This window comes from Octopus sinensis, linkage group LG1 (assembly GCF_006345805.1).
Source record: "Octopus sinensis linkage group LG1, ASM634580v1, whole genome shotgun sequence".
In the NCBI taxonomy this organism is placed as follows: domain Eukaryota; kingdom Metazoa; phylum Mollusca; class Cephalopoda; order Octopoda; family Octopodidae; genus Octopus; species Octopus sinensis.
In genome coordinates this window covers 88461035-88477743 of record NC_042997.1, presented here as the reverse complement: position 1 = coordinate 88477743, position 16709 = coordinate 88461035, and the positions used below count along the sequence as shown (strand labels likewise).

General features: G+C 38.3%; 2 protein-coding genes across 7 annotated transcripts in view; both read left to right on the top strand.

Moving 5' to 3' along the window:
• The window catches only part of LOC115211979 (probable tubulin polyglutamylase TTLL9), a 58141-nt gene that overhangs the window by 2503 nt on the left and 38929 nt on the right, over window positions 1-16709 (top strand). For 2 of the 6 annotated variants that reach the window (XM_036502683.1, XM_036502679.1), the window contains exons 1-2: window positions 12692-12940; window positions 15633-15706. The exons of 1 other annotated variant lie outside the window; for it this stretch is intronic. In XM_036502683.1, coding sequence (XP_036358576.1) covers window positions 15657-15706 — 50 coding nt within the window. In that variant the 5' untranslated portion in view covers window positions 12692-12940; window positions 15633-15656. 3 more of the 6 variants (XM_029780765.2, XM_036502681.1, XM_029780759.2) reach the window with 3 other exon arrangements.
• Window positions 878-1207, top strand: LOC115217031 (zinc finger BED domain-containing protein 5-like). The gene has a single exon (XM_029786627.1). It carries the CDS (start codon window positions 878-880, stop codon window positions 1205-1207), a length of 330 nt encoding a protein of 109 aa, XP_029642487.1.

The window sequence follows — 16709 nt, the reverse complement described above, 5'->3', positions numbered from 1 at the left end:
TAAAATCAACTAACTGTACAGGATGTTGCACAAGCATATGGCTCTGAGAGCACTGCTTTTTAAAGAGAAACAGCCGAAAGCTAATGGAGCCGGTTATGTCATTCACTAATGGATATTACGATCTGTATTCTCCTAATGCTTTACATTAAAGCATGAGTATACCAACTGATTATTAGTATCACTATGCCTAAGCGAAATAATGTTTTGTGTGTGTGTATGTGTGTGCGCGCGCGCATGTATATCTCTCTTATACACAGACACACACGCACGCACACACATATAAAGAGACAAAGAGAGATACAGACATGCGCGCACACACACAAATTATATAAACCTTCCTGTTGATAATATGCACAGTAAAAAAGTACACGTACTTGTAAAAAAAAATGGTTGCATCTAAATGTATTTATTGAAACTAACGCTAAAATAAATGGGGAATTGCACGGTTATTTTAAAAACTATAACGTTGTTGGAAGTTTGTTGTGAAACATGAACTATAATATCGCTTTTGAAATAGTTTTTCTTAAGTGTTTGATTCTTGAAAAGGTGTAGATACACTTATGTAATACTGGATGTGGAGTTTCAGGAGATTACATCTTTGAAATGTATATTTTTTGTTAGACGTTCGTTACTTCTATGTTGAGAGTTGTAAACTAATACCTTTATCTTTCCGACAAGAAGTGAATGCTCCGAAGCAAACACTGTCTATATTGTCCAATAACGTGATTCACTACAACTGCATGGGTACACATATATATGTATATGTGTAGCCGCGATTTACTGGCAAGTACGATGTAAATTATTTAAGCTTTGGTTTCACATGGACTGGAAGTGAAGACCATCCTTTGCCGCTATGTTTAGTATGTGGAAATAAAAAATGTCAAATGAATTATTGCTTCATAGTAAACTGAGCAAACATTTAAAAACTAAACATCCTCATTTACAAGATAAATCTACAAATTATTTTAAGAGATTGTCTGAACAGCAAACTAAAGCGGCAAATTCTTCCATAAATAAAATCACAGTCTCTGAGAAAGCTCAAATTGCCTCCTACCAAGTTTCACAACTGATAGCACAAAATATGAAAGCTCATACTATAGGCGAGCCACTCATTTTGCCTGCGTGCAAAAAGGTAGTCGCGACAATTCTTGGGAATGAAACAGCAAAAGAAATAAACAAAGATTCCACTGTCCAACGATACAGTTGACTGGCATATTTTAGAAATGTCATCTGATATCGAGAAAAATGTATGTAGTAATAAACTTAAGTATTTGCCTTTTGCATTGCAAGCTGATGAGTCAACAGACATCACCAACTTCATTCGTTTTATCGATGAAGATCAAATAGTAAATCAGTTTCTTTTTTGCAAAGAATTAAGTGTTACTACAAAAGGAGAGGATGTTTTCAACATTCTGAATACGTACTTTGATAAATGGCAGTTCTCATGGAAATCATGTGTGGGTATTCGTACAGATGGAGCCCCTTCCATGGTAGGCTGTGTTAAGGGTCTCACTGCATTGTGCGGGATTGGAAACGTGAAACATCAACGGAACACTTCTAGAGAATGGATTTGTTGTGCCTTTATCCAGCCGCGCACACACACATACACATACACACACACACAAATATGGCCCGGTAGTGCGTGGGATGGTAACATGAAGCATCAACAGAGCGTCGACAAAAATTTTGATGTTCTCATTTCCTCTGCTAAATTGGACAAAAAAGGTTTCCATGAAATATTATACACTACTTATAATGTGTTAGTAGTGTCAATATTTTTGTCGTCGCAAAAACAAAGATAAAACCCAGTGCAGTATACTGAAATCTGATTAATCTGTATTTTGGTGGGAGCCCATAGTCGGCGTCAGAAATTTTTTTGTCAACAGCTATTCGAGGAGCCTGATTAATGCTTGTTGTAAATTTGGAGGTAAGTGGCTAGATACTCTTCAAATTACCGGCCTTAACGCTGCCAAAATGCTTTCAAGTTGCGGTTTATCTACCCCTGGGCCCGCATTAAGCAAGAAGTTGAAAATGTTTTTGGCCCATGACACTCTATGGATTCTAAGTAATGCATGTGCAAAATTTGAGTGAAATCGCTTGGGTACTTATCGAGTTTTAGGGATTCAGAGCGAGAGAGACATTCTCAGTTTTATATATCTAAATAATACAAAAATACTTGCGCCTATCTTAATAATACTATATGTTTGTTTGTTCCCGTAATATCTCAGAAATAGTACATTTTATCTGAATTTTGTTTTTTTTACATATATATTTTCATACTTACTTTATGCAGTACAGTATGAGGTTTTGTGATATTTAGACTTCTATTTATTAATGAAAACGATTAAACATAATTTTTGTTTGTTATTTCTTGACAAAAAAAAAAGGCTTCCGTGACGTTAACATACACACATACAGAATACAAACACATATAATGAATGTCATGGCGTATGAATCAACACAAACACACGTACGCTATCTATAATATATACATACACACACACAGTTTTCGCGCTCTATCATTCTCTAAGGAAGAAAAAAAAAAGAAACGTCGATTTTATTTTGACGTATACACACACTGATATTGAGAAACATCTTTTTGCGGTTATTACTTATCGTTTCATCACTTCAAATTTTATTCGATTTCATTCATTTGACATTTGTAATCTCTGTTGTTCTTTATAAAAATCTTATCGCCTACTCTGTGCGTTTTTCAGCGTGTGTGTGCGCGCGTAAGGAATTTCATCAAGGCGACGGAGTGGTTTAAAAAAGATATTCAAAAGATTAATTTTAATAACATACTTTTCTGTTCATAAATGCTTTTTTGTACACACGCGCACGAGCGAGGACTCGTTTAATGTGGGGTGGGACTAATGTTTTAAATAATTTTTTGTTGTTGCTTAAATCCTATCAGTACATATCATTTCATGAAACGTGTTTACGGGGAAAAGGATGTTTGAAAACATCAATTCAAGGAAACGAGGACGGTACCAAGTGGTTGTGGGATGTGCTAGAAACAACAGCTGAATCTCTCTTAAATCACACACCTTTTCGTCTCAAAATTATGTTCAAATTATAAACTAAAGCAAATTGTGGATTCGGACTATCCATATATTAAAATTATGATTAAGAAAATATTTCGAAAAAAGCCTAAACTTTTGGATTTATGGTGGGAGGGCGGGCGAGGTTATGAAAAATTTTTTTTTTAAATTTCACTATTGTTTTTAAATTATGTGGAAGAAAATTGGTAAACCTACATTAAAGAAAACATCGAAAAGTGCACGAGGCGTTACAAGTGAAAGATAACACTTAGGCAAAATGGTAAGCGACATTACATTTCGTTATAAAACCAGTAAAGCAAAAGTGTTTTTTAAAAAATGCAACAAACTTGTTCGGCAACGACTGGATCCAGCAACAGGACCTCCGTAATGCCATGATGGACCGTGAAGTCTGGCGTAGCATGATAAATTCCATTGTCTCGACCACGGTCGAACAATAATGATGATGATTGATTGAATGTCTGAAAACGAGTCACTCTCGCCTACCTACTCCGGAGGATATTTTTGCGAAGTTAAAATAAAGTTATTTTCGAAACTGGATCTCTTCAACGCGTACCTGCAAATTAGATTAGACGAGGAATGCTCAAAATACTTAACAGTGAATACGCCTAAAGGACTATATAAATTTAACAGATTACCATTTGGTCTAAAGGTTACACCTGCAGTTTTTCAACAGGTTATGGATGCAATGTTAGCGGACTATGAATTCGTAATTCCATACTTGGATGATATATCAAAAACCATCAAAAGTGAATCTCATGATCAGCATGTCGAGCATGTAAAATGAAAAAATAAGAGATTACAGTTTCACAATGAGTGACAGAAAATGTGAATTTTTGTTAACTAAAATTAAGTATTTAGGACAAATTATCGACAGGAACGGACGACGACCGAACACGTCGAGTGCAGACGCAATTAAAAAATATACCTCCTCCGGTAAGCTTTTCTAGGTCTAGCGAATTATTATCAAAATTATATACCATAGGTATCAAAATTATATACCATAGGTATATAGGTGGGACTACCCACTATATACCTAGGTGGGACTACCCACTATATACCAGGTGGGACTACCCACTATATACCAGACCACCACAGCAAACAGACCCAGGATGGACACCGCCGGCAACAACGTACACCTCACCTCGATGTTCCTACTGAACATCAGAGGACTGCAAACACTCAGTAACAGGACAAAAATCCCGTTCCTGAGAGGCTTTGTTGCATGCAATCAAGCCTTATGCATAGCACTTACGGAAACGCACCTGAAACCGGACATAGCAGATGCGGAGTTACACATACCACAGTATGCTGTACTACGGACCGACAGAAAAGAAAGGAGTCATGGAGGTGTTGCTATGTACATCCGTGAGGACCTCACACCCCAGGTCCTCTTGTCATACTCAAACTCGGTGTGTGACACACTAATTGTACATATTAGGCAACTTGATGTAGTTGTGTGTGCTACATATCGCCCTCCAGATGCCCCAAGCCATGTGGGCAAGTTTGAAGACTGCCTTATAAAAATAGAAGAAGTTCTAACCACATTAGAACAACACATAAGTGTACTTCTTATGGGAGACTTCAATCTGCCCAATGTCAGATGGCCCGAGGGCCTTTCTCTCCCAGAAATGACAAGATGTGAACGAGGACAGGCGAGGTCCCTCCTGAACCTCATCAACACCCTGTACATGAAGCAGGTAATACTCCAACCAACCAGGGCAGGTAACACACTGGATCTCTGCTTCACAAATGACATGGATCTCATCCATAATGTGAAAGTGACACCGACACTACTCTCGGATCACAACATGATAGAGCTGACCATGTACGGGCCAAAAGAGAGCATGGACATGCAGCCTACAAGAAACCCTCAGAATCTTTCCAGCTTGAACTACCATAAGGCAAACTGGAAACAAATTGAGAAAGAGATCCTCAAACAAAACTGGCCTAAATGTCTCTCCTCGCCAGACATCGACATGAAACTTCAACAATTCATGTCTGTAATGCAAGCCATATGCTACAAATGTGTCCCAGAGAGAAAGGCCACTGTACACAAGAACAAAATCCCCAGAGAGAGGAAAATTTTAATGAGACAGCGTACAAAATTTTCAAATCGCCTAAACAAACAGATTGAAAGCAGTGAAAAGTCCCGCCTAAAAATAAAACTGTTGGAAATCGAAAAATGTCTGCAACTCTCCCATGAAAAAGAAAGAGCAGACAAAGAAGCCTGGGCTATAGACAACATAAAATCTAACCCCAGAGCTTTCTACAGGTATGCCAAAGAAACAGCTACGGTGCACTGTAGAATAGGGCCACTCCTCGAAAAGGATGGCACACTTACAGGAAAACCAATGAGGGTAAGTGAAATACTGAATGAGCAATTCAAGAGTGTTTTCACTCCACCCCTTGGGCATCTCCAAATCACCAATCCAACTGACTTTTTTACCACTGCAGATATAAAATCAGAGGCAGCGACGATAGATTACATCGATATAAAGGAAGACGATGTAATCAAGGCTATAGATAAAATGAAAACAGACTCAGCTACTGGCCCCGATGGATTCCCGGCAATCCTCCTAAAAGCATGTAAGAGAGTCCTAGCAAGACCACTGCAGTTCCTCTTTCAGAACTTCCTTGCAGCTGGCAAACTTCCAAGAAAACTGAAGGAAGGTAAAATATGCCCCATTCATAAAGGAGGTAGCAGAGCGGAAGCCAAGAACTATAGACCTATCTCTCTGACCTCACACATCAGCAAGGTCATGGAACGAATAGTCAGAAGGAAGCTGATCACCTTCCTTGAAGAGAATGACTTGCTGCCCGACACCCAACATGGTTTCCGACCAGGGAGAAGCTGTTTAACTCAGCTCCTACAACACTATAACTGGGTGCTGAAACGGCTGCTCAACCACTCAAATGTGGAAGTGATATATCTCGACTTTGCAAAGGCCTTTGATAAAGTCGATCATGGAATGATATGTCACAAACTGCGTGATCTCAACATAGTTGGAAAACTGGGAGAATGGCTTCATGACTTTCTGAAAGATAGAAGTCAGGTGGTAGTAGCCATTAACACGCAAATAGTGAGCGGTGTTCCGCAGGGCACTGTTCTGGGACCACTACTGTTCATAATGGCCCTCTCAGACATGCCCTCAGCCACGCAGAGAGCCACGATCACAAGTTATGCAGATGATACAAAAGTTTCACAGGCAATACAGAACCCTGAGGACACTAAACACCTGCAATGTGAGCTGGACAAAATATACAAGTGGGCCGAAAAGAATAGCATGCAGTTCAATGCTGAAAAGTTTCAAGCTCTATACTATCAGCATGCAAAACTAAATGCAATACCCAATGAATACACTGGACCCGGAGGAATAGCAATCCCAGAGGCACAATCAGTGCGTGACCTAGGTATTTACATGAGTGATGACGCGACCTTTCGTGTACATGTTGCTAAATTGGCAATGAAATGTAGACGACTGGCCGGATGGATCCTCAGAACCTTTAGAACAAGAGAACAAGAAACCATGATGGTCCTCTGGAGGACACTTGTCCTAAGCCACTTTAACTACTGCTCTCAGTTATGGTCACCATCCAGTGTCAAGTTGATCACAGAGCTCGAGGCGATCCAACGTAGCTACACGAAGAAGATAGCCTCTATGCAGAATGTAAGCTACTGGGAAAGACTCAAGAGATTAAAACTATATTCCCTGGAGCGTAGGCGGGAAAGATATGCCATAATATACATCTGGAAGATCCTGGAGGGACGTGTCCTGAACTTTGGCATCGAGAGTTACGCAAATGCCAGAACTGGGCGCCACTGTGTGGTGCTTAGGACTCCAAACTTGCCAGCAAGATGTAGGACAAGATTCTGTGATAGCCTGGGCTTCCGAGGCCCACAGCTCTTCAATATCCTCCCGAAGAACCTGAGAGACCTGCATGGGGTGGATGCAGATGTCTTTAAAATGAAGCTGTATCTCTTCCTGTCAGGTGTCCCAGATGAACCAACTTCACGGCAGGAGGGACAGATGAGGGCAGCTGCATCGAACTCTCTCATGCACCAAATGGCAGTTGCTAGAAAGCTTTCGTGAAGTGAAACCAAGTAGTAACATCAAATGGCGGTGCCCCAGCATGGCCACAGCTCATAAGCTGAAACTAGAATCAATCAATCAATCAAAAACCATATATGCATAAATTGAAGGCTCCACATAATAATTTGCTAAAAAAAGATGTAAAGTGGAATTTGTCAAATAACTGTCAAAAGGCGTTTGACGATATTAAAAAAGTATTAGTATTGGATTTGTCGCTGGCTCATTTCGATCCTGCAGAGGGGATTGTAGCTTCTGGCGCTTTTGAAGAAGGCGGTAGTTCATGCCTCACGTTCTCTGATAGCGGCAGAGAAAACTATAGTCAAATAGAGAAAGAAGCTCTAGCAATCATTTTTGCCGTGAAGAAATTTCACAGATTTTTGCACGGTGGAAGTTTTTAGCACCAAACTGATCACCGACCATTAGTATCAATTTTTGGGTCGAAGAAAGGAATTATAATTATTTAAAGCTATATATTGCCGAGTCCACACTTACAGTTTGCATCTTGTATGTTGATCTACTGGAATTTGTTCAGAGATATCTAGCCAAATACCTTCCATCAGTCTCTTAGCATATCTACAACATCTTGCTTCTCTGGACATCGATACAATAAGGTTTCGGTGTCTAGCAGTTGATTTTGTAGAAACCCTTGGTCACCTCTTTGAATTCAATATCTCCACCATCTATAGACATACTTATAAAAATAAATAGAAATAGAAATAAATAGCGCAAATTGTCGAGGCATGAAATAAATTACCCGCATCGGTCAACTACTAGCACACAGCATCCTTCAAAAACCATCATTCTTGAGATTTGCTAAAACTACCCCTGACGTCTCATGCACCACTTATTCTTTGTAGTTCACTTAATCTTTTCTGTCTTTTATACTGTGTACTATGCATACACTTTTGGCCATCATTGTTGCCTTTTGTCTATCTTTTACTTTTGTCACAAGCGACCATATGATGTTCCATTTATAGTGATATGGTAGCTGCTTGAATTAAAAAATGAAAATATGTTTCTAGGCTGTATGAAGAAGTAACTGAACAATACCTGCAAACATTTAACAGAAGAATTTATTGTCGCACATAAAAACAAACTGCGATGCCTTTTTCAGTTGACAACAGCAATAATTACAGACTGGGAGATACTCCTCTGAGATTACAGCAAGCTATTGGTATGGCAACATACGTGAAAACAATTGTGCTCTCTTCGTGGCGACAGTTCTTGGTCATCTATCTTATCCTTCTGTTTTGGCCGTCTGGTTGCAAAAGTTCGCACCGAACGCTTTATAAAGGGGACCAGAAGCCAAATCCTAGACTGTCCGAGAAAACCTTGTCCACGCCATTGCTTCACGCTGGTTGAGTCGCTTAATAGACCGATCACGTGAAACAATGGTGGTTCGTGACGTATGACCTCATGTCCAGGGATTCGGTTTCGAATCGCCGCTACACTCTTTTCCGACGAGTTGTAGTGCACTGTATACAATCAGCTCATTATTATTATTATTATAGAAGAGATAGGTATATATATATATATATATATATATGAAAAAACAAGTCAAAAATAGAAAATGCTAAAATAATTTTATAGTGAACATTTCAGTACCGGTTTCGGTCATTTTGAGACCTTTTCAACTGTAACGATTAAATAATTAAATTTAGAAAAATTAGAAGAAAAGTTTTTTTAAAAGAATATTTCTATAGTAGTGTTCAGATTTAAGTGGCATTCTGCCTTTCTCTGACTCCCTTGTTTGCACTTGTGTGTCGGAGGTCGTTGTGAGTTCTTGGAAGGGTAGTAGAGGAAGAAGGCTGGTGGGGAAAGGGGGATGGGAGAATCTGGGAGTGCCCTGATGGTCGTATTTTGAATGGTCAGTGGCGGCTGGCAGTCTCAGTTCAATTCAGGAGAATATTTATATTGACAGGCTTGTTTATAGAATTAGCGTAGGTGTTATACTAAAAAACATTAGTGACAAAGTTAAGGGGTAGGGGGTGGAGAAGTAGAAGAAGAAGAAGAAGAAGAAGAAGAAGAAGGAGAAGGAGAAGATGACGATGATGGTGGTGGTGGTGATGATTATGACGACGATGATGATGATAATGATGATGATGAAGAAGAAGAAGAAGAAGAAGAAGAAGAAGAAGAAGAAGAAGAAGAAGAAGAAGAAGGAGGAGAAGGAGAAGATGGTGGTGATGATGGTGGTGATGATGATGACGACGATGATGATGATAATGATGATGATGAAGAAGAAGAGGAAGAAGAAGAAGAAGAAAAAAACAGAGAAGGGGGAACATGAATGGGTGTAAGTATAGCTATGAAGGGGCTGATTAGTAATGGATTCTATGGAGTGTAATATTTGTGTGTGTATATATATTTTTTTCTTTTATTCTAAAGTTGAGGTATATTAATTGTTTGTCGTAGACCCGTTTAGAAGTGGCTTGTATTTTGTAATAAAGAGATTTTCTTTACTTATTCGTTGTCTCGAGGTTGTATCGTCCCTAAATTGGTAGAGGGGGAAAATTCTGAAGTTTGGTGTTTTTTTTGTTGGCGCAAGTATCTATGTGTTGGCTAAAAGCTATTTTTCTGTTTTGGGGAATTTTTATCTGGGATCTGTGCAGGGCCATTCGTTTACGCAAACCATTTTTTGTTTGGCCTATGTACTGCTCTTGACACCCGGAGCAGGTTAGTGAGTATATTAGGTTCTCCGAAGCACATGTGAAGTTGCTTTTCACTGTAAACCGTTGTCCCTGCTTGAAGGAGAACTCTGATCCCTCAATTAGATAGTCGCATATCCCGCAATTGGGTCTTCCACATTTTTTTACTGTCGGCTTCTGTGTTGAGGAGTGAATTCGGGCTTGTGTAAGGAGACTTTTCATGGATCTAGGCTGTCTTTTGCTTTTTATGATCGTGTGTGTTTGGAGGATTGTGTTCATTCTGTGGTCTTTTTTTAGGAGGGGTATGTTGTGGAGGATGGTGTCGAAGGCTTCGTTATTGAGAGGGTTGTGTGTGGAGATGTATGGTAAGGCTTTTGGTTGTAAGTTTTTCTTTGATTTGGGATGTCTCAGTTCCTTGATGTTAAGTTGAAGGGCACGTTGAATGCACTTGTCAATAAGTGAAGGTGGATAGTTCCTGGTGATTAGGGTATCTTTTAGTTCTTGTAGTCGTGTGTCTCTGGTGTTTGCGTTAGAGACTATAGTGCATATCATTTTGCTAGATTGAAGGGGATATTCATCCTGGTGTGTCTGGGGTGGCATGAATTGAATGGAAGATATTGCTTAGAGTCTGTAGGCTTATAGTATATGTCTGTTTCTATTATATTATTAGCTTTCTTAATGAGGATATCGAGGAAGGGGAGTTGTTGTTGGCTATATTCCATCGTGAATTGGATGTTTACGTCCAGTCCGTTTAAAATTTTCTGGAATTCTATGAGTTTTTCTATATTTTTATGCCAAAGGATGAAACAGTCATCTAGATATCTCTTCCAGTTGTTTTCTATGTAGATGGAGAAAGGGCTGCCATATCTTTCTAGAACCTTACGATACAGACTGATCTCTAGGTATCCTATGACTAGGTTGGCAAAGGAGGGGGCCATTCGTGTACCCATCGCAGTCCCCGATTTTTGTCGGTAGAAGTTGTCATTGAAGGCGAAGAAGTTATTTTCCAGGATGAATTTAACCCCTTCTATCACAAATTCTTTTTTGATGCGGTGTGGTAGTTCGTTGGCGTGATTCTCTAGCCAGAATTGGATTGCCTCTAGTCCTAGGTTGTGGGGGATATTGGAGTAGAGGTTGACTACATCGAAGGATACCAGTATGGTGTTTTTGTTTATAGTATTCGGTAGGTGATTAAGCATATCTAAGTCGTCCCTTATATAGCTTTTGACATGTTTGAGGAGTGGTTTTAACAGGGTGTCTAAAAAGTTACTGAGGCGGTGGGTTTCGCATGCGGGACCTGCTATTATGGGTCTCAATTTGAGGTCATTAGGATTAGGGACTTTAATTATTTTGTCTGTAGCTATCTTGCATGCGTTGCTTATTTTTTCATATATATATATATATATATATATATATATATGAGAGAGAGAGAAATAAGAGCAGAGTATTAATACCAGAAATATCTGACTAAAATGCGGTGCATTTATTCACTAAAAAGTAATTATTTGCTGCCAACTCTGCGGTGGTTTGCAAATGATGTATTTCAAACTGTCTATGCTGTCATGCTCAGAAACTGAGAAGATAGTGAACTAGTGAGATTATCGGTTGCGTGCATGTTTTTACAGTTGCTCAGGTTAATATATAGTCAAGCGTTGAGTAAGTGTAGATGTGAAAATTGAGTATAGCTAGACAGACGCGCATAACACTTTTGCAGATTGGATTAGCAGCTGACGATCATTTAACAGAGATACCAGGGGATGAGGAGTGATAAAGTGAGTGATGCATTGAGTTTTGAATAAAACAAGTACGGATTTTTTCATGTCAAAGTTTATAGACAGTTTCCAGAAAATCTTCCAAGTTGAAAAATATTGAAGGTGGAAAAAACCTTCAATGCACTGTTACAATAATCTATTTCAGTATATTAAAGTATTGATCGGTTTCGTGATTCAGGACAAAACTGAACAGTTATCTGCAATTATTGGAACACAAAGGTTCTCGAATATAAATTCAATAAAACCTTGTTTAGATAGATATATATAATAGTTATACTTTAATCAGAATGGCAATAGTGTACAGACAATAGCCTATTCCTTTCTTTGCATATTAACAAAGTGCATTGAAGGCGAAATAAAGTGAAATATAATTATTTTCTTTAATATTGTACAAAAGTTACGATTTATTGTCGTGAGTTTTCAAATTGACTATGCAAACGCCCACTTATTAGAAGTTATTGTATCATTGAAGCAAATAGTTGTCGTTACTATTCCCTATAATATTAATGATTCTGACCCCCTTTTGTTAGATACTGCCTTTTAATATCAAAAACTGACATTAGTAACTGCACACAATACTAATTAGACAGTTCTTATCTTGTCACGGACACTGCTGTGTTTATTGTAAAGATACCTTTTAAATAACTCATACCAACAAGCAGTAAATATTAATTCTTTCTACTAAAGGCACAAGGACAAAAATTTTTAAGAGGCGGGATAGTGAACTGCATGTACCCTAGTGCTCAAGTGGTACTTATTTTATCGACCCGAAATGATGGAAGGCACAATCGATCTCGGCGGAATTTGAACTCAGAACGTAAAGCCAGAAGAAATGCTGCAGAGCATTTTGTCCGACGTGCTTACGATTCTATCAGCTCGCCTCAAGCAGTAAATGTTAATGGTAGATATTGAACTACAGACGAATGTTTTATCTGACAGTTATTATTTAAAATTATCTTATGAGCCTGATGAAGCCAACAAGAACCCACTCCAGAGTATCTTTTCCAGAAGACGAAGTAAAATATTCAAACAAATGATTAATTGAAAAAAAAACAACCCAAAATAAATAAATAACAACAACAACAACGACCACGAGAAATGAAAAAGCAGTGTAACTAATAGACTTGACAACGCTGGTCATGCATTCCTAAGATGTACACGTGTTTATAATAGTTGAGGCGTCTAAGTGATTTGCTGACACCAATATTATAGAATTTAAAATGTAAGTGATATTTTTTTTTGTTGAAAGATATTACTTATAAAAACAATATCCAACAAGATCATGGTGAAAATATGTTTCACGCTTTGTTATAGACCGCTTTACGGCAAAAAGTTTATTTGTTGATATAGCAACCAATGATGTCAAGGTAGGTAATTCCCAAACATTACTGTGTTTACCTTTCGATACGCCATTAGGTAATATTTCGGAAACTAATAATGTACCACACAATGCAGTGGTGTAAGAGTAATGGGATACATTCCCCTGGTGAGTTGTGATGGTTTCGTTTCGATTCTCAGATGTTTCGTTACACATCACTTTTATTAATCTCCAAAGAAAGTGTGAAGGTGACATCTTATTTCCTATACCTCCGCCAACAGTCAGATGGTGTTTAGTTGAGACTTGGGTCTAAGTTAAAATCCCTCACGCAAATCCCTCGGCTTCGTCTGTCAACTCCCAGAGTTAGCAAAACAAGTACCTGCAAGAGGCGGGATCGAACAATTTCCTTATACACACACGCACAAACATAACACACGCACACACAAACATAACACACGCACACAATGGAAACAATATTTCCTTTTAGGTTATAAATAAGTGTAACTTATGATTAATATGTTCATTAATGATGAAAGGCATAATCGACCTCGGCGGAATTTGAACTCAGAACGTAAAGCCGGAAGAAATGCTGCCGGAGCATTTTGTCCGGCGTGCTTACGATTCTGTAAACTCGCCTCAAGCAGTAAATATTAATTGTAGATATTGAACTACAGACGAATATTTTATCTGACAGTTACTATTTAAAATTCTTTTATGAGCCTAGAGAAGCCAACGAGAACCCACTCCCGAGTATCTTTTCCAGAAGATGAAGTAATGTTAGAGAGAAAATGTTCGTTCGATTTTGGATAACGTTTCTTCTTTGAGGCTATCCGGCTTAACATGAACACTTGACACCTTAGGTGCCTTTATTGGACGTCACTATGTTGCATCATTCGGACCAGTTCTTCGGTTTGAGGATAACTTCCTGCCCTCACCCCATTAGTTTAGTTGGCTATATAATTATAGGTTCGGTTTTCTTGCCTGACTACATGGCAAAGACATAACTATTGTTTGGTGCCCATCCCGATTTTATTTCTTCAACTTTTTTTTTAAATGCATATTTTTAAACAAAAATTTAGCAGAGAAACGTTTTCGGTTATGTCGGTAAAATTAGGTGGTGGTGGAAAGTTTTTATCGGTGGTGTTTCGTCTCACCTCCCTCTCGTTTTGGATGAAATTTTGTGGAGATGCGTTCGTGGAGGTAATTGACAACTCAGTCGAAAAACGAAAAAAAAAAAAGTTTTATTAATATAATCGTGAAAAATGTATGTCTGTATTCTATTAAAAAAATACACATTTTAAAGAAAGTTATGAAGAAATAATGTTGGCGATGCACCGAACTGTAGTTGTGCCGGTGTATCAAAAGCATTTCTTTTATATGTTTGGTCATTAGAATACGGGCCACAACCTCGATGGACTTATTTCAATCTGGTACTTATCCTATGGTTTTTTTTTTTTTTACTGAACCGTTAGGTTACAAGATACAGACAAACCAATACAAGTTTTTATTTCTTTATTGCCCACAGGGCCCTAAACATTAGAGGGGACAGACAAAGGGATTAAGTCGATTATATCGACCCCAGTGCGTAACTGGTAGTTATTTAACCGACCCCGAAAGCGTGAAAGGCAAAATCGACCTCGGCGGAATTTGAACTCACAAGGTAACGGCAGACAAAATACGGCTACGCACTTCGCCCGACTTGCTAACGTTTCTGCCAGCTCGCCGCCCTACAAACCGATACAAGTTGTCAAGCAGTAAGAGAACACACATACACAATATATGCAAATATATATTACTCAGGCACATACAGATATATACTGATGTCCAAGGAAATTTCATAAATCAGAAAAATACATTTGTATAGCAAGTAATTGAATGGACATAAATCCCTGTAAACCCTTCCTCACTCTATTTCTCCCTTACTACCTTATCTTTTTACATTTCCACACAAACCGACAAGAGACAGTTCTTGCTAAAGCAATGACAAAAAAAAAAAAAAAAAAGGATTAGTCTAAGGGACATAACTCTTATGGGGTTAAAAGCTAACCTTACGTTTTTGTTTTTCATTCCCTTTTTTGTTTCGGATGTGGTGTTTGAGACAACCAGTGCAACAGAACCGAAGCGATACTTGTCTGGTCAGCGAAGTCTGACAAGTATTAAATTGTTCTTCCATTCTAGGAAGAATTTTGTTTTGTATGAAACCGCTCGGGGGAAAAAATTGCGGTTATGAATGCTGTATAATATATACATAAATGTGTGTGTGTGTGTATATACATGTTTATACACATCTCTCTCTCTCTCTCTCTCTCTCTCTCTCTCTCTCTCTCTATATATATATATATATATATATATATATATATATATATATTTAGGGAGAGTTCACGAAAAAAAAACAAAAGACGAAGACAAGTGGTGTATAAAACAAACAGATGTGTTAATATAACGCTCAGGGATAGAAAAAGTCTTTTACGTTTCAAGCCTACGCTTTTCTACAGAAAGGGACACAGAAAAAAAGTGTGTGTAGTGGCTACCATAAACTGCTCTGTTCCCATCCACTGAATTCAATCACAAGTCATCAGTTGACCTGGGGGCTATAGTAGAAGATACTTGCCATGGTACTATGTAACGAAACAACTTGATGCCAGTGGTTCAAAGCAAAATTCTTAACTACATGTTCAAGCCTGCACACACACACACACACACACACACACACAGAGTCACATACATATTTGTTTTTGCAGGGAGGACAAGAAATAGTAGATAGTATGGAGTCAGTGGAAAATGGGGGAACACATCATATTGATGGTGAGTGGAGGTAAGATGAGGGAGAGTTGGAAGAACATGAGTGAAGATGACATGAGTTTAGCCAACTCTGGGAGGCTAAACTGTAATTGGAAAAGACTGAGGCATGAGACAATAAGTTTGTGAATCAGAGGCTGAAGATTGTTGGCAAGTGACTTCAGGCCAACCAGACTGATTTTTCATTGGATGTAGTCTAGAATGTCTGTATATATAAGTAGTAGCTCCATAGAAGATATGGGAGCAATATTCTGTTGTGGGTCTAACATGAGCTTTGTAAATGGTTAGTCAACATCATCCAGTTGGGCAGCTTGCTCAGACTAATGCAACTTTTCCATGCCAGATGTCCTGATCAAGCAATGCAGCATGGGTGTTTGTCTTGGGTTTTAGTCACATTGGTCTTTTGCTAGCTGAAATATCTCATCTGTGCATGCCATGACTACAGATGTTAGAATAGGTTACTTACTGAACTGGTTGATCCTGGGCATTGACTGGTTGTATGTTCATCTGCTGAGCATCTGATGATATTTGCCATTGATTCAATAAGTTCACAGGCTGAAATAGTTTGCATCCACAATGTTGCATCCTGTGATCTCAACATAATCTGGAAAATTGTAAAAGATCAGTAGTTGAAGTATTTTCTGGCTGTAAAGAAGGCTAGTTTTTGTGATAGCGTCTACACTATGCACATTTTCATTCTTAATATTATATTATCCCTATCTGACTTAAAATAGATGTTGCAGTAATTTTCTTTACATCATATTCATAAATAGTACAAAGAAGTGAGGTCATCTGGAAAGATCCACAGTAATAATGATACTAAAAGTGAGGAGTATAAATATGGTGGTGATGGAATTAATAATGGAGCTGATGATGATATGCTAACTATTTCTTTCTACATGTAGTTAAAATCTCAATACAATATTATTATTTGATTTCACATAGGGCAGATGGTTAACTGATAAAGATGGTAATTATAAAAAAAAAGAAAAGGATGCTATCTTTCATTTCTCAAAAAT

Bases quoted from the DNA above. Each gene is read 5' to 3' on its own strand.
- LOC115217031 (XM_029786627.1), top strand. From the start codon at position 878: ATGTCAAATGAATTATTGCTTCATAGTAAACTGAGCAAACATTTAAAA.